Source organism: Prionailurus bengalensis, chromosome D1 (genome assembly GCF_016509475.1).
Source record: "Prionailurus bengalensis isolate Pbe53 chromosome D1, Fcat_Pben_1.1_paternal_pri, whole genome shotgun sequence".
In the NCBI taxonomy this organism is placed as follows: domain Eukaryota; kingdom Metazoa; phylum Chordata; class Mammalia; order Carnivora; family Felidae; genus Prionailurus; species Prionailurus bengalensis.
Window position 1 is genome coordinate 76,656,916 of NC_057346.1, and position 23,201 is coordinate 76,680,116.

Here is a 23,201-nt window from a genome sequence, read left to right on the forward strand (position 1 = left end):
TGTGGCTACTGTCTGTCATTTCAGTCATTCTCTAACCAGATGTTCGTGGGATGCCTTGGTGTTGGAACAGCGCCGGGACTGTGGGGACAGGACAGGGCTTCCTTCAGGGAGCTCACTGCCATTCCCGGATCATGCTCCAATGCGAGCACTTGAGGGAACTAAGCCCTAGAAATGTCACCTTCTCCTCCGGCTGCTGCTGGGCTCTCTGCTGGCTCCCCAAGGATAATTAATTAGGGCTTCAGTGATGCTGCTGGTGCACAGTGGGCCTCAAAGAGTTAAAGAGCTGGCATACTCCAGGGGGGTAATTACCTCTGCCAGGAGAGAATGTTAACCCCCCAGGGTGTTTGGTTCTTCAGCACTGCATTAAATTAGAGTTGCTGAGTGAATGCTACCCCCCTGCCCTCCTTGAAACCTCTCAAGTCCCCGGGGAGCAGGGAGGGGAGGGAGGGGAGAGAAGGCCTTGTCCTGGGGGGGGTGCCTGTGCACCCCAGCTGTCCTCATTTCCTCTAAGCAGAGTAGCTGGAGCAGGGAGGTTCTGGCCCACTTTTTAGCAGATCTGAAGTGTCTGTGAGTTTTGTGACATTCCTGAGCTCATCGTGAGCCAGTGGCCATGTTGCAGGGTTATGATTCCTGAGATGTGTGGCCACCTTAGCTAACTCTTCTGAGCTCTTTCCTGCCCCAGGAAAAGGATTTGGAGGCACCTGTTGCTAAAACCCAAACAGAATTTTGTTTTTCCTTTATAAAGAAAGACTAAGACAATTGCCCATGTTTCTTTCTGAAAACTTCCCCTTTCCAGACTTTTCTCACTTCCTCTGATTTAAATGGGGCAAAGAGCACTTCTTACAGGTTCTAATGTGTTAAATCTCTGGTTGTCACTGGCACAGGGACAGAGTGCCTCATTCCGCATGAGGGAGTGGGCACTGGCTCATAAGGCCTCCTCTCAGACCCCCTGGGGCAGCTATCCCTTCATCTGAGTTTACACACATTCTTAAATGTGATTGGCAGGATGTCTGATTTTCTCAGGTATGATGGATGCTATGCAGAATCCAGGAGAGACATCTGGGGTCGGGCCCGCAGTCAATGTCAGCCCCACCCCCCCACCCCCCCCAGCTGGGCCATGTTGGCATGCAGACATCGGGTACATTTTTGCTGACCCAACACTAGTAACTGTGTTTTGGTCTTTACTCCAAAACAAGTTATCTTTAGTGACCTAACAATATTCTATTTTGTTTACCACTCCCTTCTTAGGGAGGCATTTTTGTCAAAGTCATTGCTGTACATCTCAGCCATATCGGTTTGGGGGGAGCTGAGGATGGGATTAGTGATGACACCAGCTGTCCTCTGCTTTTACGATGAGCATAGGGAAGGGGGCATGTTCTCAGTCATCTACCTCAGAAAAGCACCTTCCTGGGAAGTCAACCTTTAGGATCACCTGCCAACCACCTTCTTTGCTGCCTGTGTAGCTGAAACTCATGGTCAGGATCCAACCAGAAGCTCTATCAGCAGCAGAAATGCTCATCTACCCTCAGATAGACTGGGTTAGACTAGAGTAGATGAACACAGATGTGCATATTGGATTTAGAGTTCCCAGATCTAGGTCCCTAATCATTCAGAGACACTGCAGATCAAAATGAATACTCTCAAACAGGACTGACCATCCATCCAACTGTCTGTCTATCACCTGGATGCCAGTCCTTCCTTCCAAAGGCACAGTTCAGGCAGTGTATCCTCTGAGAACTTTTCCATTCGTAATAGGCTTCCCAGCAGAGTGGCCGTATCCAGGGTGTTGTGATCGGTTGTATTGCATTGACCAGAGCCCTGGTTGTGTTTTTAGAGACTCTCTAGGATAAAGCAAGACAGAGACCTCCTGTCCAAGTTGCTGACATGCAGAACCTCTTTGATCCCCTCTCATGGGAAGAGTATTGACGATCTTTGCGTACTGAGTTCTCACTATGTCCAGGCATTGTTCTGAGCCCAGTGTGGGTACTATTATCCACATTGGTAAGGAAACTGACGTCTGTCCAGAGAGAACAAGCCTCATCTAAAGTCCCACAGCTGGCAAGAGGAAGAGCCAGTTTTTCAGTCCACAAGGGAAATGGAGTATGCCCTCCAGCCACTGGGCTATACTGCCTCCCAGTGGGAGAGGAGAGGAACAGGACTCGGACTCTATGGGACATAAGGGCCTCTTTGGGGAAAACTCTGCTGGGGCTCAGTCAATCCATTTTTCCAGTGGGGGAGAAAGAAAACCCTGAACTCTACAAAGTAATATAAAAATGTATTTAAAAAAAAATCCACTTCCCAGCCACCTTAGATACACTGAGTTTGCTGAAAGTGATGCCTTCACCTGTGTACTTCAGGGAGGCAGATGTAATAGAAGCAGGCCGAATATTTTGAAATCATTTCCTGCCCCCTGAAAAAGCAGTAAAGCCCAAAGGGCCAAATCCTGTTAAAGCAATCAACCAGGTCCTCGTGTCGTGGCCGTTTCAAGACCTTCTTGTCCACTTTATGGGCCCGGCTGTCGCCAGAGCACTAAACTGGATTCCTTGGTGTTCTGCATTTGAGACCTATTTTGAACTGTAGTTTAATACAGACTTTTATGGTTCACATAGGAAGCCTTCAGAGGCTGGCTGTGCCGTCTGTTCAATAAATGCATAAAGCGAGGGTATCTTAAGCATTCAAGGCTTTATATTTTAAATACCCCAAGGCCCTCGGCAACATTAGGAACTAACAACCTGATAAATTCCAGTTTAAAAAAGTGCTGTTATGCTTGAGTTATAAAAACTCCAGGTGCTGCAATATCTGATTTCCAAACGTGCGGTGGCTGTGGATTAACCTGGCATTCGCTTGTCTCTGCCACTATCATTTAGTTTTCTGTTTACGAGGAAATCTGTAACTGCTGGGTCTTTAGCGATCGTGGGTCACAGTAATCTTCCCAGTGAGGCTGCGAGGCAGGCAGGAATGTCTGGCAGTCTTTGTGAGAGCAGAGAAATGGCAGCTCAGACCTCCTCTGCCAAGGCCACGTGTTGTATTTGCTGAAAACCCTGAATCAGAACCACTAGTTTGCAAGTTCCTTGTCCACTCATAATCACAGTGAATAATCTGTGGGTTCTGATGTTGTGCGAGGCATTGGTCTCAGTGCTGTGCCTGTGCTGTCTCATTTGTTCCTCATAAACACCCTGTGAGGTATTTTTGTTATTCCCATTTGACAGATGGGCAAAATTAAGGCTTATAGAAATGAAATGGCTTGTCTTGAGTTGCATAGCTGGAGTCCTAGAGTCTGAATTTGGACCTGGATCTGTCTGACCATTAGAGTCCAATTTCCTTTAACCTTTACACTGTGTCTCACAGCTCCCTTTCCCCAACTAATTACCTGTGGATTGATGTCGCCCTGTCTCTACCAAGCCTTTGAAGGCAAGATAATAAAAGCAGTAGATGGATTCATGATTTATGCAAAAGGTTTCTCCTGGAGGAGTGACTAGGAGGAAAGACTGTGAAAGGCAGGAAATGATGTCATTCTTGGTGTGGTCTAACCTAGTGCTGGGTTTCTCAACCTCAGCGTTATTGACATTTGGGTTGCATAATTCTTTGTCATGGGGACTGTCCTGTGCATTGAGGGATATTTAGCAGCATCCCTGGCCTCTGCCCTCGAGGTGTCAATAATCATCCCCACCCCAGTAGTGAGAGTCAAAATTGTCTCCAGATATTGCCAAACGTCCCCTGGGTCAGGGGTGGGGGCCTAAACTCACCCTTGGTTGAGAATCACTGTTCTACAGGGTAATTATTATATATGCTCCCCCAACTCATCAACACAGAGATGGGGGGTTTTGTGGCATATGTGTGGGATACAGCCTGGCCTTGGAGTCTGAGTTTCTGCTGTGGCACTATTTTTAGCCTCACCTCTGAGTTCACTGAAGTGTGGGCCTGATTCCCTTAGTCCTTCCCTTCAAGGAGTTTGGGGTCTAACTGGGGAAGTGAAAGGAGATGAAGAAAAACAACCAGTGGAAGCAGCATATAATATGTCTGTGGAGAGGCCCCTGTGGGCTTCCTTCCAGGAGGAGGGCGTCTGGAGCTGGGCCTGTGTGCAGTCATCTGTCTTGTTCCTTTTCAGGACCAGGCATCGCATTTGTGGTTTACCCAGAAGCCTTAACCAGGCTGCCCCTCTCTCCGTTCTGGGCCATCATCTTTTTCCTGATGCTCCTCACTCTTGGACTTGACACTATGGTGAGCCGCGTCCCCTTATCAAAGGAAGAGCCTGCCCGAGGCCCTTCCTGAAGACCCCCTGGCCTGCTTCCTCTGTGCAGCCTGTGGCCAGGCTGACCTTGGTGGTCTCTGAATGTTTCCCCGAGCAATGTAGGATGGTGAGGTACCTGTCCAGGGCTCAGGACAACTTTGTATTCATGGGTGACTCGTGGGGTCGTGCAAAGAAGCCGTTCCCTCTCCTTCCCTCCACTCTCCATGCAAGTTTTAGCCTGTGGACTTCCATCTTTGGTGTCACTTTGCCAATGCAAATTCTGTGGGGCTGGATAAGGGGGAATAATATGAGGTCGATTTTAGGGAGATTGCCGTGGGGCTGAGCCTGCCACAAATCTTGCCGGCAGGGGCTCAGACTTTAGTGGTTGGCGCAAAGAGGGGTTTTCCTCAAGTTGAAGATCAAATTCGAGGTAAACTGGAGGAAAGGAATTTACATCTCATGAATACCAAGTGAAGCTTCACATGTCCTGACAGATGAGTGTATGCAGTCTCTGGGGGCTGGATATGCAGTTTCTAGAGCTCACATCCTTTTGGATTCCCCTTGCTGGCCTTGTGGGTTGGACCCCAACAAAGCCTTTTAGATCCATCAGGGGAATGCAGTCCTAGGAACCAAACCTCATGCAAATACCTCTTTCCCCGGTGGGAAACACAAAGGACCTTGGGAACCTTTTGGGTTGGGTGGTTTGTCTCAGATGCCCCTCTCCTGGCACCGTTCCAGTTTGCCACCATCGAGACGATCGTGACCTCCATCTCAGATGAGTTCCCCAAGTACCTGCGCACACACAAGCCGGTCTTCACTCTGGGCTGCTGCATTTGTTTCTTCATCATGGGCTTCCCGATGATCACTCAGGTGAGCTGCCTGCTGGCCACAGGCTTGGGGTGGGGCACGTGGGGGCCCGATGGCTATCTGCTCGAGACTCTTAGTAGTAGCCGAGTCACTGCCATTCCAGTGTGGACAGCACCCAGTCATGAGGGATTCTGGCCACAGATAAAAACCCGTCACCTTGGCTACTAGTGTTACTTGTAGCATCTTCATAATTGAGATGTCGCTTCCCTGAGCCAACAAGGCAGGTGTGTCCTACTTTTAAGAAAAGAGAATACATGAAAATCCAAATTTACTGACCAGAGAAATTCCCAGTTGGTTACTCCTTACACACGGGAGTCAAACAGCTATTGGATTCCTTCTAGTCCTGCACGTTAGCTCGCTCAGTATACGTATTGCTTTTGCTGTCTCTCTCTCTCTCTCTCTCTCTCTCTCTCTCTCTCTCTCTCTCTGTGACCTTGAGCAAGTCACTACTTTGGGCCTTAGTTTCTTCATCTGTAAAATGATGAATTGGCATAAGATTGTCTCTAAGCCTCATCTGTCATGGAGAGGCATAAAGAGCAAGGTAAAGGTGCAGGGGGTTGTGTGAGGAGTGCCCAATGACACCTAAAGGTCATATGAAGGTCAGGGGAGTGCAGATTTAGGGGTAGAGCTGTCTATTGCTTAAGGCAAAAATGAAACCATCTGCCTGCTTTCACATATACGTCTTCAGATGTTGACCTTTGCCTTTTAAGAGTGAGATGTTAGATCCCTTTTCTGTGCTTGTTTTATTGATTGGCTCAGAGTCTCTCGAGGAATTGCTTTGCTAACATGGCAAGGCCCCCAGCCTGCATACTAGACTGGGATTAGGTTACCACTGTGGAGGGGAGGGGAGAGCCTTTGACTCCTGCTTGTATCTGACTCTCCTCCCCACAAGGCAAGGATTGGCTGTTCTAAGTGGGAAGAGCCAGGATCCAAGCCCGCTGGTGTTGACCGTTTTCTTTTACCTACCAGGGCGGAATTTACATGTTTCAGCTTGTGGACACGTATGCCGCGTCCTACGCCCTCGTCATCATTGCCATTTTTGAGCTTGTGGGGATCTCCTACGTGTACGGTAAGGAGATCGCCATGCTGACTGCCAAGGGAGGACTTAGTGTCATAAGGCATCTGTGGCAAGTGGGTTTTCCATATTTAATAAGATAATGACAGGTTTAATTGCGGCTCTTTGGGAAACATAAGAGAGCTGCACCTTTATTTCCAAATTTGCCTCGGGACCACCGTGATCCGAATTTAACTGAGAAGCAAAAGGTGGCTGATGGTGAAACTCAGAAATCCCTCTTTGTTTCAGAAACTCCTAAGACCATGCCTTTGGGTATGGTCTGACACGTGATGAGTTAGGATCTGTGGACGTGGCCAGATTAGGGAGGAGGAAAGCTGCTTTGCAGGTGTGAAATTATTTCCTGGTCTTGCAATCCTCATCGAGCTTGAGGCAAGAAGTAGCTTCAAGGCTGGGCCTCAGATACCACAATGAGAAAAGAGACCACCAGGCTCGCTGGTCTTAGGAAACTTTATTAACATAATGGAAGTCTGTGATGCAAGAACTCAATCCGAGCTTTTCCCGGGAATGAACTTCCAGTTTCCTTACAGTTTAGTCTGTCCTATTATCACCATGGCAACCTGCATCCCGTAATTAATGGGGGCTATTATCAAGAACAATAGGAAGGTAGGGCAGCAAATGCCATCTTTGCCTTTTGTGTGGAGGTGCTTGTGCTTGGTGGGGGGGTGTCTCACCAGGGGCTCTCCTGGCCCCCTTGTGTGCACTGCCAGTCACACAAGCAAGCCTTACTGGGTTCAAGGCACGAATGACTTCTCCGTACCTGGAAGTCTTAGAACCATCCACAGACTAAGGCCTCCCTAACATAGATAAGGTCACCAGAACCAGGAATGTGAACAATGCCAGTAGAGACTATTTGTATATTAAAACCAAAAAGACATAGCAGCATGCTCTAAACTAAAAAGAAATGCAGGGTATCACTTGGAACACACGATACACATAAAGGACAAATGTCTGGAGGAAGAGGGGTCAGGCCAGACAACTCTGCAGAACTCCCCCTTTTAATTAAAGCTGGGGGCCCAGAAAACTTCACTGTACGGCCAGGTATCTGTCGTTGGTAGGAGCATCTTGCTTGTAACGCAGTTGTTAACTTCCTGCCCAACAGGTGCTCAACAGCTTCTTGCTCTCCTGAAAACTTCATTAAAAATGGAGGGGTGGTGGTGATGATCACGATGTGAAAAGGAAACGTCTTGGGTGCAAAACTTGGGTGCCCCAGAAACAGGAAGATACTACAGTCATTTGGGTGTTGGTGGAAGGGACATTGGTCTCAGTCTAGAAATCACATCCCCGTTGCCGGGAGAGTTTAGTTTCTGCTGGCCAGAGACATGGGGCCAGTACTTTGGGCGGAAAAGATAGCCTGGAGTTGGCAGTGAAGGCTGATTGAGGACCTGCCGTTGAGTCAGGGTGAAGTGTCAGAGAGCCTTCTACCTGAGCAGACACTGGCAGGAACCCAGTCAATGTACCACTGTGAATCTTAGCTCTGTGCCCAGACACCAAAGGCTTTGCCACAGAGAGGCAAGAAGAGGCCCAGAGGCCCCCTTTTGGAGACTCAGCCCCTCGTGGTGGTCCGCTGGCAGAGTCAGGACGGAACTTCATTTGCAACCTTGGACCAAGTGCAGAGAGCTGTCTCGACCTCCTCTACTCTGTGTCCTTACTGCCGACTGCCACAAAAGGCACACTTGCACAATTCGATTCTATAAAACAGTGCTTCCCAGTGTGGATTACATACATCATTAAGATAGAGGCCTTTAAAATTTTCTGTTTTTAGAAGTGAAATTGCGCCCCCTCCCCATTATAAATCTGATAGTAGATTTCTTGGTTCGGAAGGAAAAATAAACCCTGAGTGCCTTAGTCCCTGAGCTGTGCTAATTTTTCTGGGACCATCAAGAAAATTATCTGGACTCTAAGAGAGCTGGCGCTCAGCAGCCTCCAGAACCAGGCCGACTCTGTGTTGAGCTCAGGGTGAGCGCAGTAAGTGGGCATGAACCTCTGATTTGGACCTGGATAGAATTTTAAGATTTTTTTTTAAGTTTATTTATTTATTTTGAGTCAGGGAGGGACAGAGGGAGAGGGAGACAGAGAATCCCAAGCAGGCTCTGCACTGTCAGCATGGAGCCCGATGCAGGGCTCGAACTCACGAAACTGTGAGATCATGAGATCATGACTAGAGCTGAAACCAAGAATCAGATACTTTACTGACTGGGCCACCCAGGTGCCCTAGATCTGAATAGAATATTAAGAAGTGAATCTTAGAAGAAAGGAAAAGCCTGAACATGTATATAATTTACACTCCAGAAAGTGGTATGTTCTTTACTCAGATGATGAGGCCAGACTAATGCAAAGTTAGTCTTAGGCCATTTAACATAGACCTGTGAAGAATGAAAATGAACCTGACTGATGTGAGGCTCTCCCTTCCTGACTAAGCAAGTGAATGGCAGAGATTTGTGTTTTCTTTTTGGTTCTAATAGTCTCTAGACTCAAGATTCCAGAGGAGGAAGAGGTCATTTGAACACATAAAATATGGTGGGTGTACTTTGCAAGTTTTATCTTTGGATTTGAGTAGCTGATTCAGGTTCTGCAGTCAGGATTCCTCAAAGGCCAATATCTGGGTTTGAGGGATCCAGATTGAAAAGTGGAACTCCCTATGTTCTGTGTAGGTGAGATCCCTTTAAGAGATTTTTAAATAAATAGAGTCACTTGGAAAAAATGATTTGTACCTTCCTGGAGCTCATCAGTTCAGGAGACTTCTGTCTGGGGGACCTTGTACCTGAACTGCTATCACAAAGACCTCCTGTCTGCTATCTGCTAGACTCTACATTGTGTGTTTCCTCTAAGTTGCAATATGTTAAATTATCTTGCTTGTGTTTTCAACTTTGGTCAGTTACTTGTTTCATATCTCAGCCCCCAGACTGTCTTTCTCCACATCCTCATGAGGGATGTTAGATTCACACCAAACAGTGGCTTTTACATGATGGAATATGTCCTTCTTCAATTCTTGTTACCCATCCTGCAGGCCGAACTCATCGAGGGTTTTGTAGTACAAAACAAAACAACCAAGTCTCTCCAGAACTCTACGCATGCAAGCTTAACTTTGTTCCTCATGACTCCACCTTCTTTAAGAACATTGTTGACTGAAATGTCACTGTCTGCCTCTCATTCAGAGTGCACATTCCCCCAGCAACATTTGCTGCGGCTCAGTAAACATTAGGAAAGACAGGCTGCAGTCCATTAATAACTCACACAGGTAAATGTGTGAGTAAATGAACAGGTATTTATTAGGTGCTTACTGTATGTCCTGTGTGTTCCTAGGAAGGTGGGGAGGGATATTCAGGCGACTTGCCAGCTAGCTCCAGGAAGAGTAAGGCCACTTCACACTTAACATTGAGAGGAAGGTCAGGACTAAGCTGCACATCCCTGGTCAGGAGCTTTCGGTGCCCAAAGATAAAGGAGGGCCAGAATAGCCAGGAAAAATCTCAAGAAGGTACTGTCTGAGAGAGAAAAAGATATAAAAGAAAATAAAGACTGAGATTTAGTGAGTGTTGAGCTTATTGGTAACCAAGGGGAAATATATGAGCTAACACATAGGGTTTTGGCTTTTAGAGATGGGGCCTTCATTATAAAGGAGTAATTTGAGGTACACACAGTGCCAGAGACCTAACTTGTGGGACCTAGTACAAAGTGAAAATGTGGAACCCCTCATTAAAAATGTACTAAGAATTTCAAGATGGCAACCAAAGGCCATTAATCCAGGGGCAGCACCCTTCTGAGTGTGGTGCCCAGTACAAGTGCACAGCTCACATGCCTGGAGGCCAGCTGTGGCTGCACAGGAGGGAGAGCAGCCCCCTGAAGATCATGTTTAGACCAAGGGCAAGGGTATGGTTTATAAAGACAGAAGCCACAAAGCTGCATGAGTGAAAATGATTGGTTGGTTGAAACAAGTTTTTTTATTTCTCAGTTTAGGGTTGGTTGGTTATAAGGAGCTTGTGGGAACCAATTTCTGAGCCCCAAATCTGTTTGTTGAGTCTAGAATAGTAGCCATGATTTACCACATTTTTCCTGCTGTTTTCCTGCTAACTCAGTAACAAGCAGTTGCTCAGATCCCTTTTGGAGCCCATCTTACCCCTCCAGACTCGAGATCATGCAGCAGGCAAGTCCCTATGCATATGCCCCAGGCTCCATGAACAATTCTTTTATCAAGAGTTAGGCCTTGGTGACTGGGTGGCTCAGTCGGGTAAGCATCCGATTCTTGGTTTCAGCTCAGGTCATGATCTCAGAGTCTTGAGATCAAGTCCTGCATTGGGCTCTGCACTCACAGTGTGGAGCCTGCTTGGGATTCTCTCTCTCTTTCTTTCTCTGCCCCTCACATGCACTGTCTCCCTTTCTTTCTCTCTCTCTCTCTCTAAAATAACAAATAAATTTTAAAAAAAGAAGAGTTAGGCCTTGAGGGTGAGGGGGATTTGGGTCAATGGAAAGAACAGAGCAGGAAGAGGAAGCCACATAAACAACGGCCTGAGAGGAAGGTAGCCATTGACACAGTAAGGGACCCAGGTGGGGACTTGGGTGAGTCGGCCATGGGATGGGTATCGCTGGACTGGGTTTAGAGCCAGCAGAGGGTAGAAGGGTTGGAGAGCCTGATCAGGAATGAGCGGGAGGCAGGAGGACGAATGCCTGGTGGCTCTCAGCCCATTCTCCTGCGCTATACCTGCAGGGCCAGCCCACAAGTTGGCAAAAGGGGCAGAACCATCATGGGACCTGGAGCTAGTGGGAGGCCAAGGCCAGGTGTCCAGAGCCCTCATGTGAGTCCCAGAGAGGGACATGACTTTCTGGACACTGAGCTGGCCCTGGAACCCAAGCCTCCTCCCTCACCATCCCAGCACCATGCTCTCTGCATCAAACTCTGCCTCTTGCTGAATCTGAAGCAGCCCCCATCTGCCCCTTCCTACAGTTCTGCGTCTAGCTCCTTCACCCCTCTGGGAAAGCTGGAGTGCTCTTTACCGCCATCCCTCTCCTCCTATAGGAGGCCATCTCTGTGTCTTCCTCAGGTCTAACCCTGCGCTCCATCAAATCAGTTTCTCAGTCAAGCTGTACATCATCATCTCTTGGGGATGGTCTATTGGAGAGGAATAATCTGGTAACAGAATTGAAAACAATAGCAGAAACTTCTAGAATCTTTTTTTTAAACACTCAGGCTTCCTTCAGTGTCTTATGTCTATTTTTCTGGGCCTTAGCTTTGATTTCTATTCCTTTGAGTTTCTCCCCTCACTGCTCGGAGAGGCCACTCATTTGAAGGCATTTGATAACACTAAAGAACATGCACAAATAACAAATCCAAAGAGGGTCAGGTCAGCTGCTCATGGCATGAAGTTCTTGCCTGTGAATATAAGCAACCTGGAGCCTCTTTGTGTCATGGATTGACCTCTCCAGTACCCCCAGCAAACCAACAAAGGCTCAGAAACAGAATACCTTTCCTGAGATCACACCATGAATTAGAGGCGGAACAGGGGTTCAATTCTTAGATCCTAACTCCCCATACAGCACTCTTTCCCTTGTACCACATTGTGATTGACCCTGATCAGGGTTTAAGATAGAATAGGAAGCTCAGCTGCCACCTGAGAAACTTTAGAGTGAGTTGAGAACAGCTGTCTTTGGTGAACCTCCCACACTTCCCAGAGCAGGCTGCTCTATAGCTAACCTCAGGCTTGGCTGTCCTCCTTCATGGCTGCTGTCAGCAGGGCCTGGTGATTCATGATCATGAGAATTAGCTGACATTCTGGGTCTGGGCTTGGCATGGAGTAGAAGCAAATAACAGGAGCTGAGGACTATGGAAGGTCTCAGGATCCATTATTTTGAGGATGATGGCTAGAGTGGACTTTTGAGGGTAAACTTTAATATTGAAGTATAACATCGTGTACACAGGAAGGAACACAAAACTGAGTGTACAGCTGAATGAATTTTTACCCCCAGGTAACCAGCATCCAGATCAAGATATAGAATATTATCAGGGTCATTTTTAAAAAAGGGGTTGAGATGAACTATTTTGTTCCTTGAAGGAATACCAGTGTCTGCTTTCTACCCCAGCAAGAGATTGCTTTTTCATATCACATTATTCTTTCCTGCTGCCATGCAGCACAGAGCAGGCATTGAGGGGACAAGGCTAGAGGATAACTCTGGGCTGAGGTGGGGACAGGGGCACAGGTCAGGTGAAGGCAGCTCGTACAGGTGCTACACAGGGAGGGGATGGCCAAGGGTAAGAGATAGCAAGTGAGGACTGGAAGGGGAACACCCAGAAACTGAATCCCCCTGCTCCTCATGGGGCTAAGGGCAGAGGACCCAGAAACCTAAGGAGGTTGGGAGAGCCCGGGAACTGGAGGAACAAGTGGCCAATGTCTCAAACAAGAAGGTCTCAAGATGTGCAAGGGATTATTCCTGAAAGGAGGAGGCATAATGGAAATGGGGGCTTTCCCCGAGGAGTGCCTCTGCTCCTCTTGACTTGCAGGGTACCTACTTTTCACATAAATGACCAGAGGATAAAGGAATGGGGAGATTTAAGCTGAGGCTCCTGGGCCCCTGGTCAGAACTACTGACTCACTGAAGCTTGAATTCAGGGAGCTTTCCTGTCCCATCTGCATGGCGACCCACACTTGGGGGAAAGCCATGCTTCTGAGGAGCTCAGGAAACAATGTGAGAAGCTGTCCCTTTCCAAAACCTTCCTCAGTGGCCCCTCCGTCCAAGGAGTAGCTTAAAGGTCTTGGTAAACTGTGAGTGTGTGGGGATGGTAGTTATGTGTGGCCATGAGAATGACCATCTCCTCTGCTTGATACTTCAGTGAAGTTGATCGGTGACCAGGACAGCAGTCCTTTGAGCTCCAACAGAGTGGGCAATGGCCGTTGCCATCTTACACAGAGTGAAGATAAATTGGCTCATGGAAGAGTGTCCTTGGGAGGGTGGGGACAAAAACTAATATGTAGTGACTCTCACTCTAAATCCCAAGGCTTTCGTAATACACTGTGCTTATTGACCACGATCGTAATGGATTTTGCCGAAGTTGTTGCTAAGCACATAAGGCCATCTGTGAAAACAGCCGCACAGGTGACTATGCCTGGCTGTGGCAGTGCTGAGACGCCTGGGCTAGACTGCAACTGAGCTTTTTAGATGTTACCTTGGGATGACATTTTTGACCCTCACTGCAGAGCATATTTAATATCTATTTAAATGTTCAGTTTGCCCTAATCTTCCTGGCAGCGAATCATTTGTCTGATGGTTTCTTGCATAATAGGGGTCATGCTGACACCAGTCTGGGGCCATCCCTAGCCAATGGCACTTACTTGAGTGAGGGCCTCTAGACCCTGTCCTCTACCCTCCCTTCCCCCAACCCCCTGCCACTGCACCTCATGCTGTCTCCACTTGTCTATTTGCAGGCTTGCAAAGATTCTGTGAAGATATAGAAATGATGATTGGATTCCAGCCAAACATTTTTTGGAAAGTCTGCTGGGCGTTTGTAACTCCAACCATTTTAACGGTAAGGATTGCACGCTTTATCGTGTAGTTGGATCTCGCCTATGTATGTGGTGCTTTACGTTTGAACAAGGTGTATTATTCTTGCCTTCCAGAAGAGGAAACTGAGGTTCAGAGAGATCTAGTGGCCCACCTGAAGGTGCTTAGCGGTGACTCATACAGTTTGGAGCAACCTTACAGAACATTTCCTCATGTACTGTTAGCAGATTACAGTCACATTTCCCACATGCTACCCATGGTCTGGGCTCTGTTCAGAGAACTTTATGTGTGTCACCACATCTCTCCCTCACAGCAGCCTTGCGGGGCTGGCATTGCAGTCGCCTCCATTTCACAGATGAGGAAGCTGACACCCAGAGGCTATGTGACTTACCTAGCACTGCACACCTAATAATTAGCAACCACCGCCTGGGTTCGAGCCCAGGCAAAAGGCTCCAGGACTCTTGCTCTTAACCACTACTCAGTAGAGCTGCTCTACAACCAAGATAGCATAAATTAGACCTTTATGGTTCACTTTTATTGTTTTTTGAGAACTATCTCATCATCCTCAAGTGTGACGATGACATTTTGAGATCATCTGACATTCATCTTTTTAAAGATCAGAGCCCTTCATGTGTCAGTAAATATGCATAGGGACTTGTATGCACATCCCGTCCCTTCCTTTATTGTGATACAGGCTGAAGGATTTGCCTTAATTCACCCTCCAAGCACAGTAATTGACCGCGACCTTGTCTTTCCTCCGCTTCCCTGGCTTGTGATGGGTGTTATCAAAGCAAGGCGGCAAGAAGCTGGCTGTAGTTCTGGTTGCAGCCGGCAGGTGGCACTGGAAACCAGATTAAGACCGTTGTTTAACTTCAGCACCAGGTTATCTAAAGGAAAACAAGACAGGATGAAGTAAAATTGTAAAGAAAATATGTATTTCCTTTTTTTAAAATTTTTTATTTATTAAAAAAAATTTTTTTTAACATTTATTTATTTTTGAGACAGAGAGAGACAGAGCATGAACGGGGGAGGGTCAGAGAGAGGGAGACACAGAATCCGAAACAGGCTCCAGGCTCTGAGCGGTCAGCACACAGCCCGATGCGGGGCTTGAACTCACGGACCGGACCCTGAGATCATGACCTGAGCTGAAGTCGGACGCTTAACCGACTGAGCCACCCAGGCGCCCCTCTTTTTTTTTTTTTTTTTTTTAACTGTCACAGAATGAATTTTAATCAAAACACCTCAACTGATTTCTGAAAAGACATAAGTTTAGACAGAAAAACCATTCAGCATTTATCTCCCTCTGCACTGACATGAACACCATACTGAGAAGCCCACATCAATGCTCACATTTTAGAGGCAATAATTTGTCAGAAAAGTCCCACTAGATCTAAGGGGCGCCTGGGTGGCGCAGTCGGTTAAGCGTCCGACTTCAGCCAGGTCACGATCTCGCGGTCCGTGAGTTCGAGCCCCGCGTCAGGCTCTGGGCTGATGGCCCAGAGCCTGGAGCCTGTTTCCGATTCTGTGTCTCCCTCTCTCTCTGCCCCTCCCCCGTTCATGCTCTGTCTCTCTCTGTCCCAAAAATAAATAAACGTTGAAGAAAAGTCCCACTAGATCTGGGGCACGAGGGGTGAAAAGAATCAAAATGGATTTTCCAGTTTCTTGAGTTTAGGACTGAAATGTATATGAAGAGCTCAGATTTACCTAATTGGTGGGGGGTGGGGGGGGACTTTGAAACTCTCCTGCCTGGGGGCATTCTCTGGCTCTCCTGAGCTTCACTATTTCCCCCAGTCACCACCACATATGATTTATTCTTGGGTGAAATCAAGACCTGACTTTCCTTCCTGTCTTGGAAGAGATTAAGCTTCAGAGAATTTTATTATATTTTGCAGAAACGTATCACATAAACATAAGAACCGGCACCACCATTTGTGGAGGTCTGTTTGGAGGAAGGCACTTTGCCCCTAAAGCTTCCGACCACTCTGCTTAGTGGGTGATTCTTCCCCCCATTTTACAGTTATGTGAGCTGAGGCCCGGGGAGGCTAAGGAGCTTGACCAAGGCCACAAAGCTTTCAGGAGGCAGAGCTGAGACTTGAATCCAGGGCTTCTAGGCCTCAAGCCCACACTCTAATAAATTTCTAGAAACTCAGTGCTTTCACTTCCAAGTGGAGTTTGGCCAGTTTGGAATTAAAATAATTCTAATCTCTGTGAGCAGAGAGTCAGGGAAAAGAAATTGCAGGGACTTGCTGTGTTTTTTGAGAAAGTTTCTCAACATGCTGTGCTTTCTTGATTTCAATTATGAAACTCCCATCAGAAACCTGTAGAGATCCCAGAAAAGCTCCTGATCCAGATTCCCCTTCTGTGTTTGGGAGCCATGGACAAGTAGAAGTGGTCAAATCCATTGTCAACTGATGTACCTCTCTCCTTCCTTGGCTGCCATCAGCAAAATGTCAGAGTGGGCCTGACTCAGTGGTTAAATTATTATCTCTCATGGCCAGGCTTGTCTGAGGCAGGGTTTTGTCAAAGTTGGCTTGGCAGAGGGAAATTTATGGCAAGAACAGGTGTGCGCACATAAGTTTGATGTGGCATTTGTGCAACTGGAAATGGGTACCAAAGGACCAAGCCTAACACTTATTTTTTGCCACTTGCCCTTCTGTAAAGCGAGTATTTGTGGTATGCTGGAATGAACTGAGATTATGGGTTTAAATTACTTAGAAACCTCTGAAATGAAATTGATCATTTTTATATGTGCCTTCTTGGATTTATAGAGCTATAAATATTCCCCATGCAATTATTGTATACATAGTCAGATCACGTTACTGAATTATGTGCACACATAAGCAGATGTATTGCTATTTATATAGTAAATGAAATGGAGTAACTTACCATAATTACATTAGGCCATACTTCCAATAGACTGGTTAATAAAGTTTATAACTCTAGGGGCAAATGTTTAAAAAGGGGCCTAGAGTAAGGCATCTCTTTCCGTAGGAGCAGCGTTTTCAACAGCCGTCTTCAGGCTCATGTTGCTTCAGATCAATACATTGAATTATTGTTGCATTGAAATAATCACTTGGCCCAGCAGCCTGGGCTTTGCAGCAATAATATAGATATGCCTTACATTTGTATAGTGCTTCATGCTTTTCTAAAACACTTCCATATATCATCTTTGCTGACATAATTCCCTCCAATCATTTCTGGGCCATTATTTTACTGCTTAAGATAGAATGAGATGTGCGGGGCGGCAGGGTGGGGGGGGGGAAGGCAGGACTTATGTCATCATTATTAGGTACATTATTCTCGGCTGCTACTATATTGCCGCTATGAACATGGGCAAGAACATAGTTTCTCAGGTCAGTGCTCCCCAAAGGTATGGCAAGAACAGTTAGAACCCCTGTTCTGTCTTTTCCAGTGCCTCTCTTTGTGTTCCCTTGTTCCCATGGGTGTTCCCTTGTTCCTTCTCAGTTGCTCTAAACTTGCTTTCAGAGGGTGCTCATTGCTCCTGCCGAAGTGTGCAGTGATGCAGATAATGGGCAGAAAATGACTCATCACCTCTCTTCAAATTGAGAGGGGACTTTTGAGTAAATATCAGACCATTGTTCCCAGAAAGCCCCTGTGTGTTGTGTACGCAGTGTGAAATATATCCATTTTGTAGCAGAGAAGTCTGAGACATGAGGGTCCCTCCTCTAGCTAGCAGTGGAACCGAGATCAGCCTGCTGGCCTCTTGGCTCTTGGCCCACTGTTGGGTGACACGGCCCGTTCATCTTGAGTCGGTTGAGAGTGCGCCGTGCACCCACTCTGTGCCCCATGGTTTATTATAGGACTCAGCTTCAGGCTCAGCCACTGCTTGCCAACCACTCCTGGCCTCACTCTGCCAGCTTTAAAGGCAGCGCCTGGATACGGGCCATTCCCCATTCAAGGAGAAGTCAAGGTAGATTCAACCCATTTATTTATTTATTTTTGTTTTTATTTTTTAATGTTTATTCATTTTTGAGAGAAATTGAGGGAGAGAGCATGAGTGGGCTGTCAGCACAGAACCTGACGAGGGCCTCGAACCCACAGAACATGAGATCATGACCTGAGCCGAAGTAGGACACTTAAACGACTGAGCCACACAGGCACCCCATCAACTCATTTCTAAAAATATTAAAATACATACATTTAGGGGCACCTGGGTGGCTCAGTTGGTTAAGCATCCGACTTCGGCTCAGGTCATGATCTCACGGTTCGTGGGTTCAAGCCCCGTGTGGGGCTCTGTGCTGACAGCTCAGAGCCTGGAGCCTACTTCAGATTCTGTGTCTCCCTCATTCTCTGCTCCTCCCCCACTCAGGTTCTGTTTCTCTGTCTCTCAAAACTAAAGAAACATTAAAAAAATGTTTTTTAAATACATACATTGAATGGATTCTTTCTCACAACAAAAGCTTGATTATCCACTATAGAAAGTACAGACAACCCTTTAAATACGCCCAACTCCACGCATCAGTTCCCTCGATGTATGGCCCTTACAGTGTCTTCACAGCCTGTGTGTGTGTGTACCCATACACGTTGCTCAGTTCTGGGAGATGGCAAATGCAGCTGGCCAAGTGTGTGTCATCTTCCTCCTGAAATTCAGTTTCTTCATTTGGAAAATGGATTATTAATAATACCTCTTTCAGGGTTGGTCTGGATATAACATGGGATCATAGATAGGAAAGCAGCAAACTGATGGCAGGGGCTCAATACCTGGCTCTTAGGAATGAACACTTCGCATCACCAGCCTAACACATGTGTTTCTCTTTTCTTCCTAGTTTATCCTTTGCTTCAGCTTTTACCAGTGGGAGCCCATGACCTATGGCTCTTATCGCTACCCTAACTGGTCCATGGTGCTCGGATGGCTGATGCTCGCCTGTTCGGTTATCTGGATTCCAATTATGTTTGTGATAAAAATGCATCTGGCCCCTGGCAGATTTATTGAGGTAATTCCATCAGCTCCTTTTCCCTGCCATCCTCTCCCCGGGGAGAAGCTCTCAGAGCTCCGTGCATTAAAAAACAACAGATTCGGTAAACTTATTCTCCAGGGAGACTTGGTGATTAAGTGATCACAGTTGCCACCGTTTCTATTAAACCCGTTTTTATTATGTATTATTCCTCTAATGGAGAGACTTAGCCGATCCGCAGGCCAAGCTGTTATGCTCTTCCTCAGTGCCCTGGCAGCTCTGGGGAATAAGCGATCATGTCTCCTCTTTCCTGGAGTTCCCCTCCCCCCCTCCCCTTACCCACAGTTTACATCTGATATTTGGTTTTTAACCACACGTCAGATTCCCGCTTTCCTGATGTGCATCTCTGTCCAAGTCTTCTCCCTCCAAACATCTATTCCCATTACGTTTTAAATCACTACCCCTTCCTGTTGGATTGGTATTAGAATGGCTGAGGGGTCCAAGCTCATGAACATGTCACCATCCCCATACAATGTAATGAGAGGTCCGGGGCATGGCTGGTGTGAGGTGAGACCTGTCCTTGTTAATCCCTTGATGGATACTTCCTTCATTTCTAAAGAAAAAAAAAAATCCCCACCCTGACTCCAGGGTGTCTGGGAACGCATTGCCACTTGTTCAGCCACCAGTGAAGTGTGGTCAGGCTTTTGTTACTTATGAGAAGTCGCTGGCTCAGGCGTGCTAGGGATAGATCAGCACTGCCTCTGTCTTGAAAATCCAGAGGTTGGACCTTTTGGACCAGACCGGTGCTCCTCAGGGTTTGGCCCTGGGACCGGCAGCATCAGCACCACCTGGGAGCTTGTTGGAAATGCAAATGAGCAGGCTCCAGCTGGCTCCACTGAACCAGAGGTGGGGAACGGGAACCACCCCCCACCCCCACCCCCACCCCACCCACCCCCCCAGTCTAGTTTAACCAGCCCACCAGGTGATTCTGATGCACACTCAAGTTTCAGAGGCCTTGGGATAGACCAAGGCAAAGAAACACCTGCCAATAGAGGGCAGCGAAGAACAGGTGTATGGGCTTGGCTCTTGGTCAGATTGAGAAGAGGAAGAGAGGTCTCCGGAACATCCCACAGAGGGGGTGGCTTTTATTTTCAATGGACTGAAAATGGAGACAGAGTTGACAAAGGGAATGTAGGAGTCTCCTTACTGAAGCGGTATTCCAGTTTGCATCCTCAGGAAATGGTCTGCTGTCCCCTTGAGGTAAATTACTGTGGGCCCCTTTACCCCCAGGGCTGTCTCCCTCTTGCCCCAGATGAACCTCCCACCAACTGACCCAGAAATCTCATTCCCTTTGAACAGATGCTAGTGTAGCCTCTGCTACTTTTGTCTTAGGCCGAAATTCCCTAAACTGATGAGTTGGTTCTATAAATTTATTATGGTTGATTTGGGACACAAAGGTTGCAAACTGATGATTAAGGGGAGATTAAACTAACAGCTATAAGAAATAGCTTCACTTTAATAGGTAATAAACATATAATTGTTCCCCCTTATGGAGTCTGAAATATGTTTTCTTAACTTTTTTCTAGAAAATTTTCCCATCAAATTATGTTTTCTGTAAAAAGTTCAGTTGAAGGATCAGAGACAGTCCCATTATTTCTGGCTCGCCTACACTGCTGAACCGAGTCAGGAGCATATATTTTTTGTCAACAGATAATTAAAATCTTTGCTCACTCTTGGCAGTGTGTTTTTGGGGTTGTGTTTTTTTTTTCCCGGCCATTTATATACTTTGGGGAAATATGCTAAACAAAATCCAATTATTTTGATGTAACAACCTACTGTTGGGACTATGGAACAAAAGTAACTGAGCGCATGTCTTTTACAGACTGTGTCTGGCAGTGGAGAGAGAAGCTTGCGAATTCTCTTCATTTGGAAGGAAAAAATGTATAATTAAAATCTGGGTCCTTTATCCTCTGTTAATCTTGTGCAAGGCAAACTCTGAGCAATTGTTATATTGCTCGCAGGGCGATGTAAATAACTTCAAGGGAAGTAAACTACGTCTCCTCTTTAACGTCCCTTGACCTCGTTAATTAAAAGGGCTATCTTCCTAACCGCTTCTCTTGCCCGGGACCTCTTGGCTTAAGGAAGGTTCTGGCAAAAGTGGTGTCAAGCAGTTTGGGGATAGATGGGTGGTGCCTAGGGGAGGGATGGCATGTTACTTCTGTGACCCTGTGTGTCTTTGGCTTCTTTGCAGAGGCTGAAGTTGGTGTGCTCGCCACAGCCGGACTGGGGCCCGTTCTTAGCTCAGCACCGTGGGGAGCGTTACAAGAACATGATCGACCCTTTGGGAACCTCTTCCCTGGGACTCAAACTGCCAGTGAAGGATTTGGAACTGGGTACCCAGTGCTAGTCCAGTGGCATGGGATGGCCCAGACTTGATCCTGTTTTTCCTCTCTGCCTCCCCTAAGGTTTTCCCGGCTTTCTTCCCATTTTCTTCTCTCTCCTCACGTCTTGGTTCATGTCCATGCATGAGAATGGTTATATAGAAAAGTAGGACACGGTGTCGCATGCTGTAGTGAGGAGCTAGACAGACCACTTGAGGCGCTTTGCCTGTGTCCATGGCGTCAGTTTCCAGAGGGGTTGGAAGCTCAGGCTTTACCCGGCAGGAGTGGATCAACTAGGTGAGTGGGCACTTTCCGGTGAAGTCACGAGTAGGTACGCGAGACCCGGTCGGGCAGGGGTATCCGCTGTGTGTTGTCCTTGGTGGTGCCACGGAGGCTTATATAAAATGGCAGAATTACAAGACTGTTGTTTGGGCTCCATAGTGTTGCTGAGCTGAGCAATGTAGTGATTTCATTCAGATGCAGGAAGTTTAGGAGGGCATATTTAGATGGTCGGCAGGGGTCTGAAAATGGTTTAGGATAAGACAAACCAGTGGATGCGGACACTGCTGGGGTGTCCAATTGTAGATTTCCATTTACAATTGGGGATCTGTTTTCCTTCATTTGGGCCAACTGTCTCAAGTGTGCCAAGAACTCAGAGACTTGTCTCTGCACACTGCGAATCTCAGTGGAGAGTTTTCTTCCTTCGCTTGTCTTCTGCTTTTTCTTTTTTCTGAAGTAACTATATTTGTGAATTCTCTTCATCATTTCCTCCGCCTGTGCACAAAGAGCCATCCTGTAATTTGCCTCTGTATGGTCATAGCAGAGCTCCATTCTAGTTTCTACATGACATGTAACGCCGTGGTTCAGTGTCACAATCCCATGTTTCTTCTCAAAATGTCTTTCTATGAGCTGTAGAACCCTGGTCTTCCAACCTCGGGGAAAACAAGACTTACCCGTTTGTGTCTATGTATTTTCTATATATAAGACATAACCTCCTACAAGACAGAACACTTCTCAATTTTTACTCTTTTTCATTCACAGTAAATGCCAACTGTGGTCATAGAGAAATCAAAGAAACTGAGAGTTTAGTTGAAAGCAACCATGATAGTCCATGTGCTGGTAGTACATTTTAGGTCACTGTATTTACAGAAATTTATGGTAAATACAGCTTAGGTAAGTAGCAAGTGAGCCAATTAAGACTATAGCTTTTAAGACTACATTTAGCCGATTCAATTTTAAGACTTCCCAATTCACAATACTCTTAACTGTGCTCTAATGAGAGCGAATCATATGTCTGCAGAGATTGGCGAAGCCGTGACCTTTATTATCTTCTTGTATCCTGAACATGCATATATGAGATTTTTAAATGTGATATGTGTTCATGTAGTCTGTATGCGTAGTGGTGATTTCTGTCCTTATAAATATCTTAAGAATCACTGTAGAGATGGTGAGTTTAGAATAGTGTAGTCCGGATTTTTTTTTTCCTTACAGTAATAATATCTGAACCTAAAATTGTTTTCTTTAGGGGATACCATCTCAATCACTTTCTTACTTGTTTGTCGTCACGTTACAGGGTCTCAGGCAAAGTTTTCAGTTTAAATCTTGTATATTGATGTGACATTTTCATCCCGTTCAACAGCAGTGAACCCTAACAAAAGACCTTAATGTAACATGTTTTTACTTTAAATGACTTCATTGGTTTAAAAAGAGGTCTCAACTCATTTTACCGAGTTCTTCTTTTTCTAGGGCAAATATCATTGTCATTTGCCAGCACTGACATGATTTTCCCGTTTTTGAGAACTGCCTGTGGAAACTTTAGAAAAGGAAACAGAGTCTACAGCCATACCACCCTGAACGCGCCCGATCTCGTCTGATCTCGGAAGCTAAGCGGGGTCGGGCCTGGTTAGTACTTGGATGGGAGAAAAGGAAGCAGAGAGAGGTTTTGAACTGTAGGTTTTCATCTCTTTTGTCTGTAGTGTCTGTTTGTTCTCCCCCTCTTTGTTCTCCTTTTCTGCCTATTTCCCAAAGCTAGAACTTACTAGAATCTATCACAGAGACTAAACTGAGCTTCCCCTAGACACAGTGTTAGGAACCTGAGCTGCGCCTCAAATGCCCCCGTGTTTCCCATAGTGACTTGTCTGCCATGAACACTGGTCTCCCCAAGAAAGCCATATTGATGAGAGCCCCCCTTACTGTAGCAGATTTCACATAGTGGTACCGAAAATTAGCGTCTCCAGGTGATA

The 23,201-nt window shown here is 46.5% G+C and overlaps 1 protein-coding gene across 1 annotated transcript in view; it reads left to right on the forward strand.

Annotated features, from left to right (window-relative positions):
- SLC6A5 (solute carrier family 6 member 5) overlaps positions 1-22,873 on the forward strand; it is a 55,790-nt gene extending 32,917 nt beyond the window's left edge. Inside the window, exons 11-16 of the mRNA XM_043580817.1 lie at positions 4,109-4,221; positions 4,970-5,101; positions 6,068-6,167; positions 13,586-13,686; positions 18,449-18,616; positions 20,829-22,873. Coding sequence (XP_043436752.1) covers positions 4,109-4,221; positions 4,970-5,101; positions 6,068-6,167; positions 13,586-13,686; positions 18,449-18,616; positions 20,829-20,984 — 770 coding nt within the window. The 3' untranslated portion in view covers positions 20,985-22,873. The remainder of the gene's footprint in view (positions 1-4,108; positions 4,222-4,969; positions 5,102-6,067; positions 6,168-13,585; positions 13,687-18,448; positions 18,617-20,828) is intronic.
- Positions 22,874-23,201: the final 328 nt, after the last annotated feature.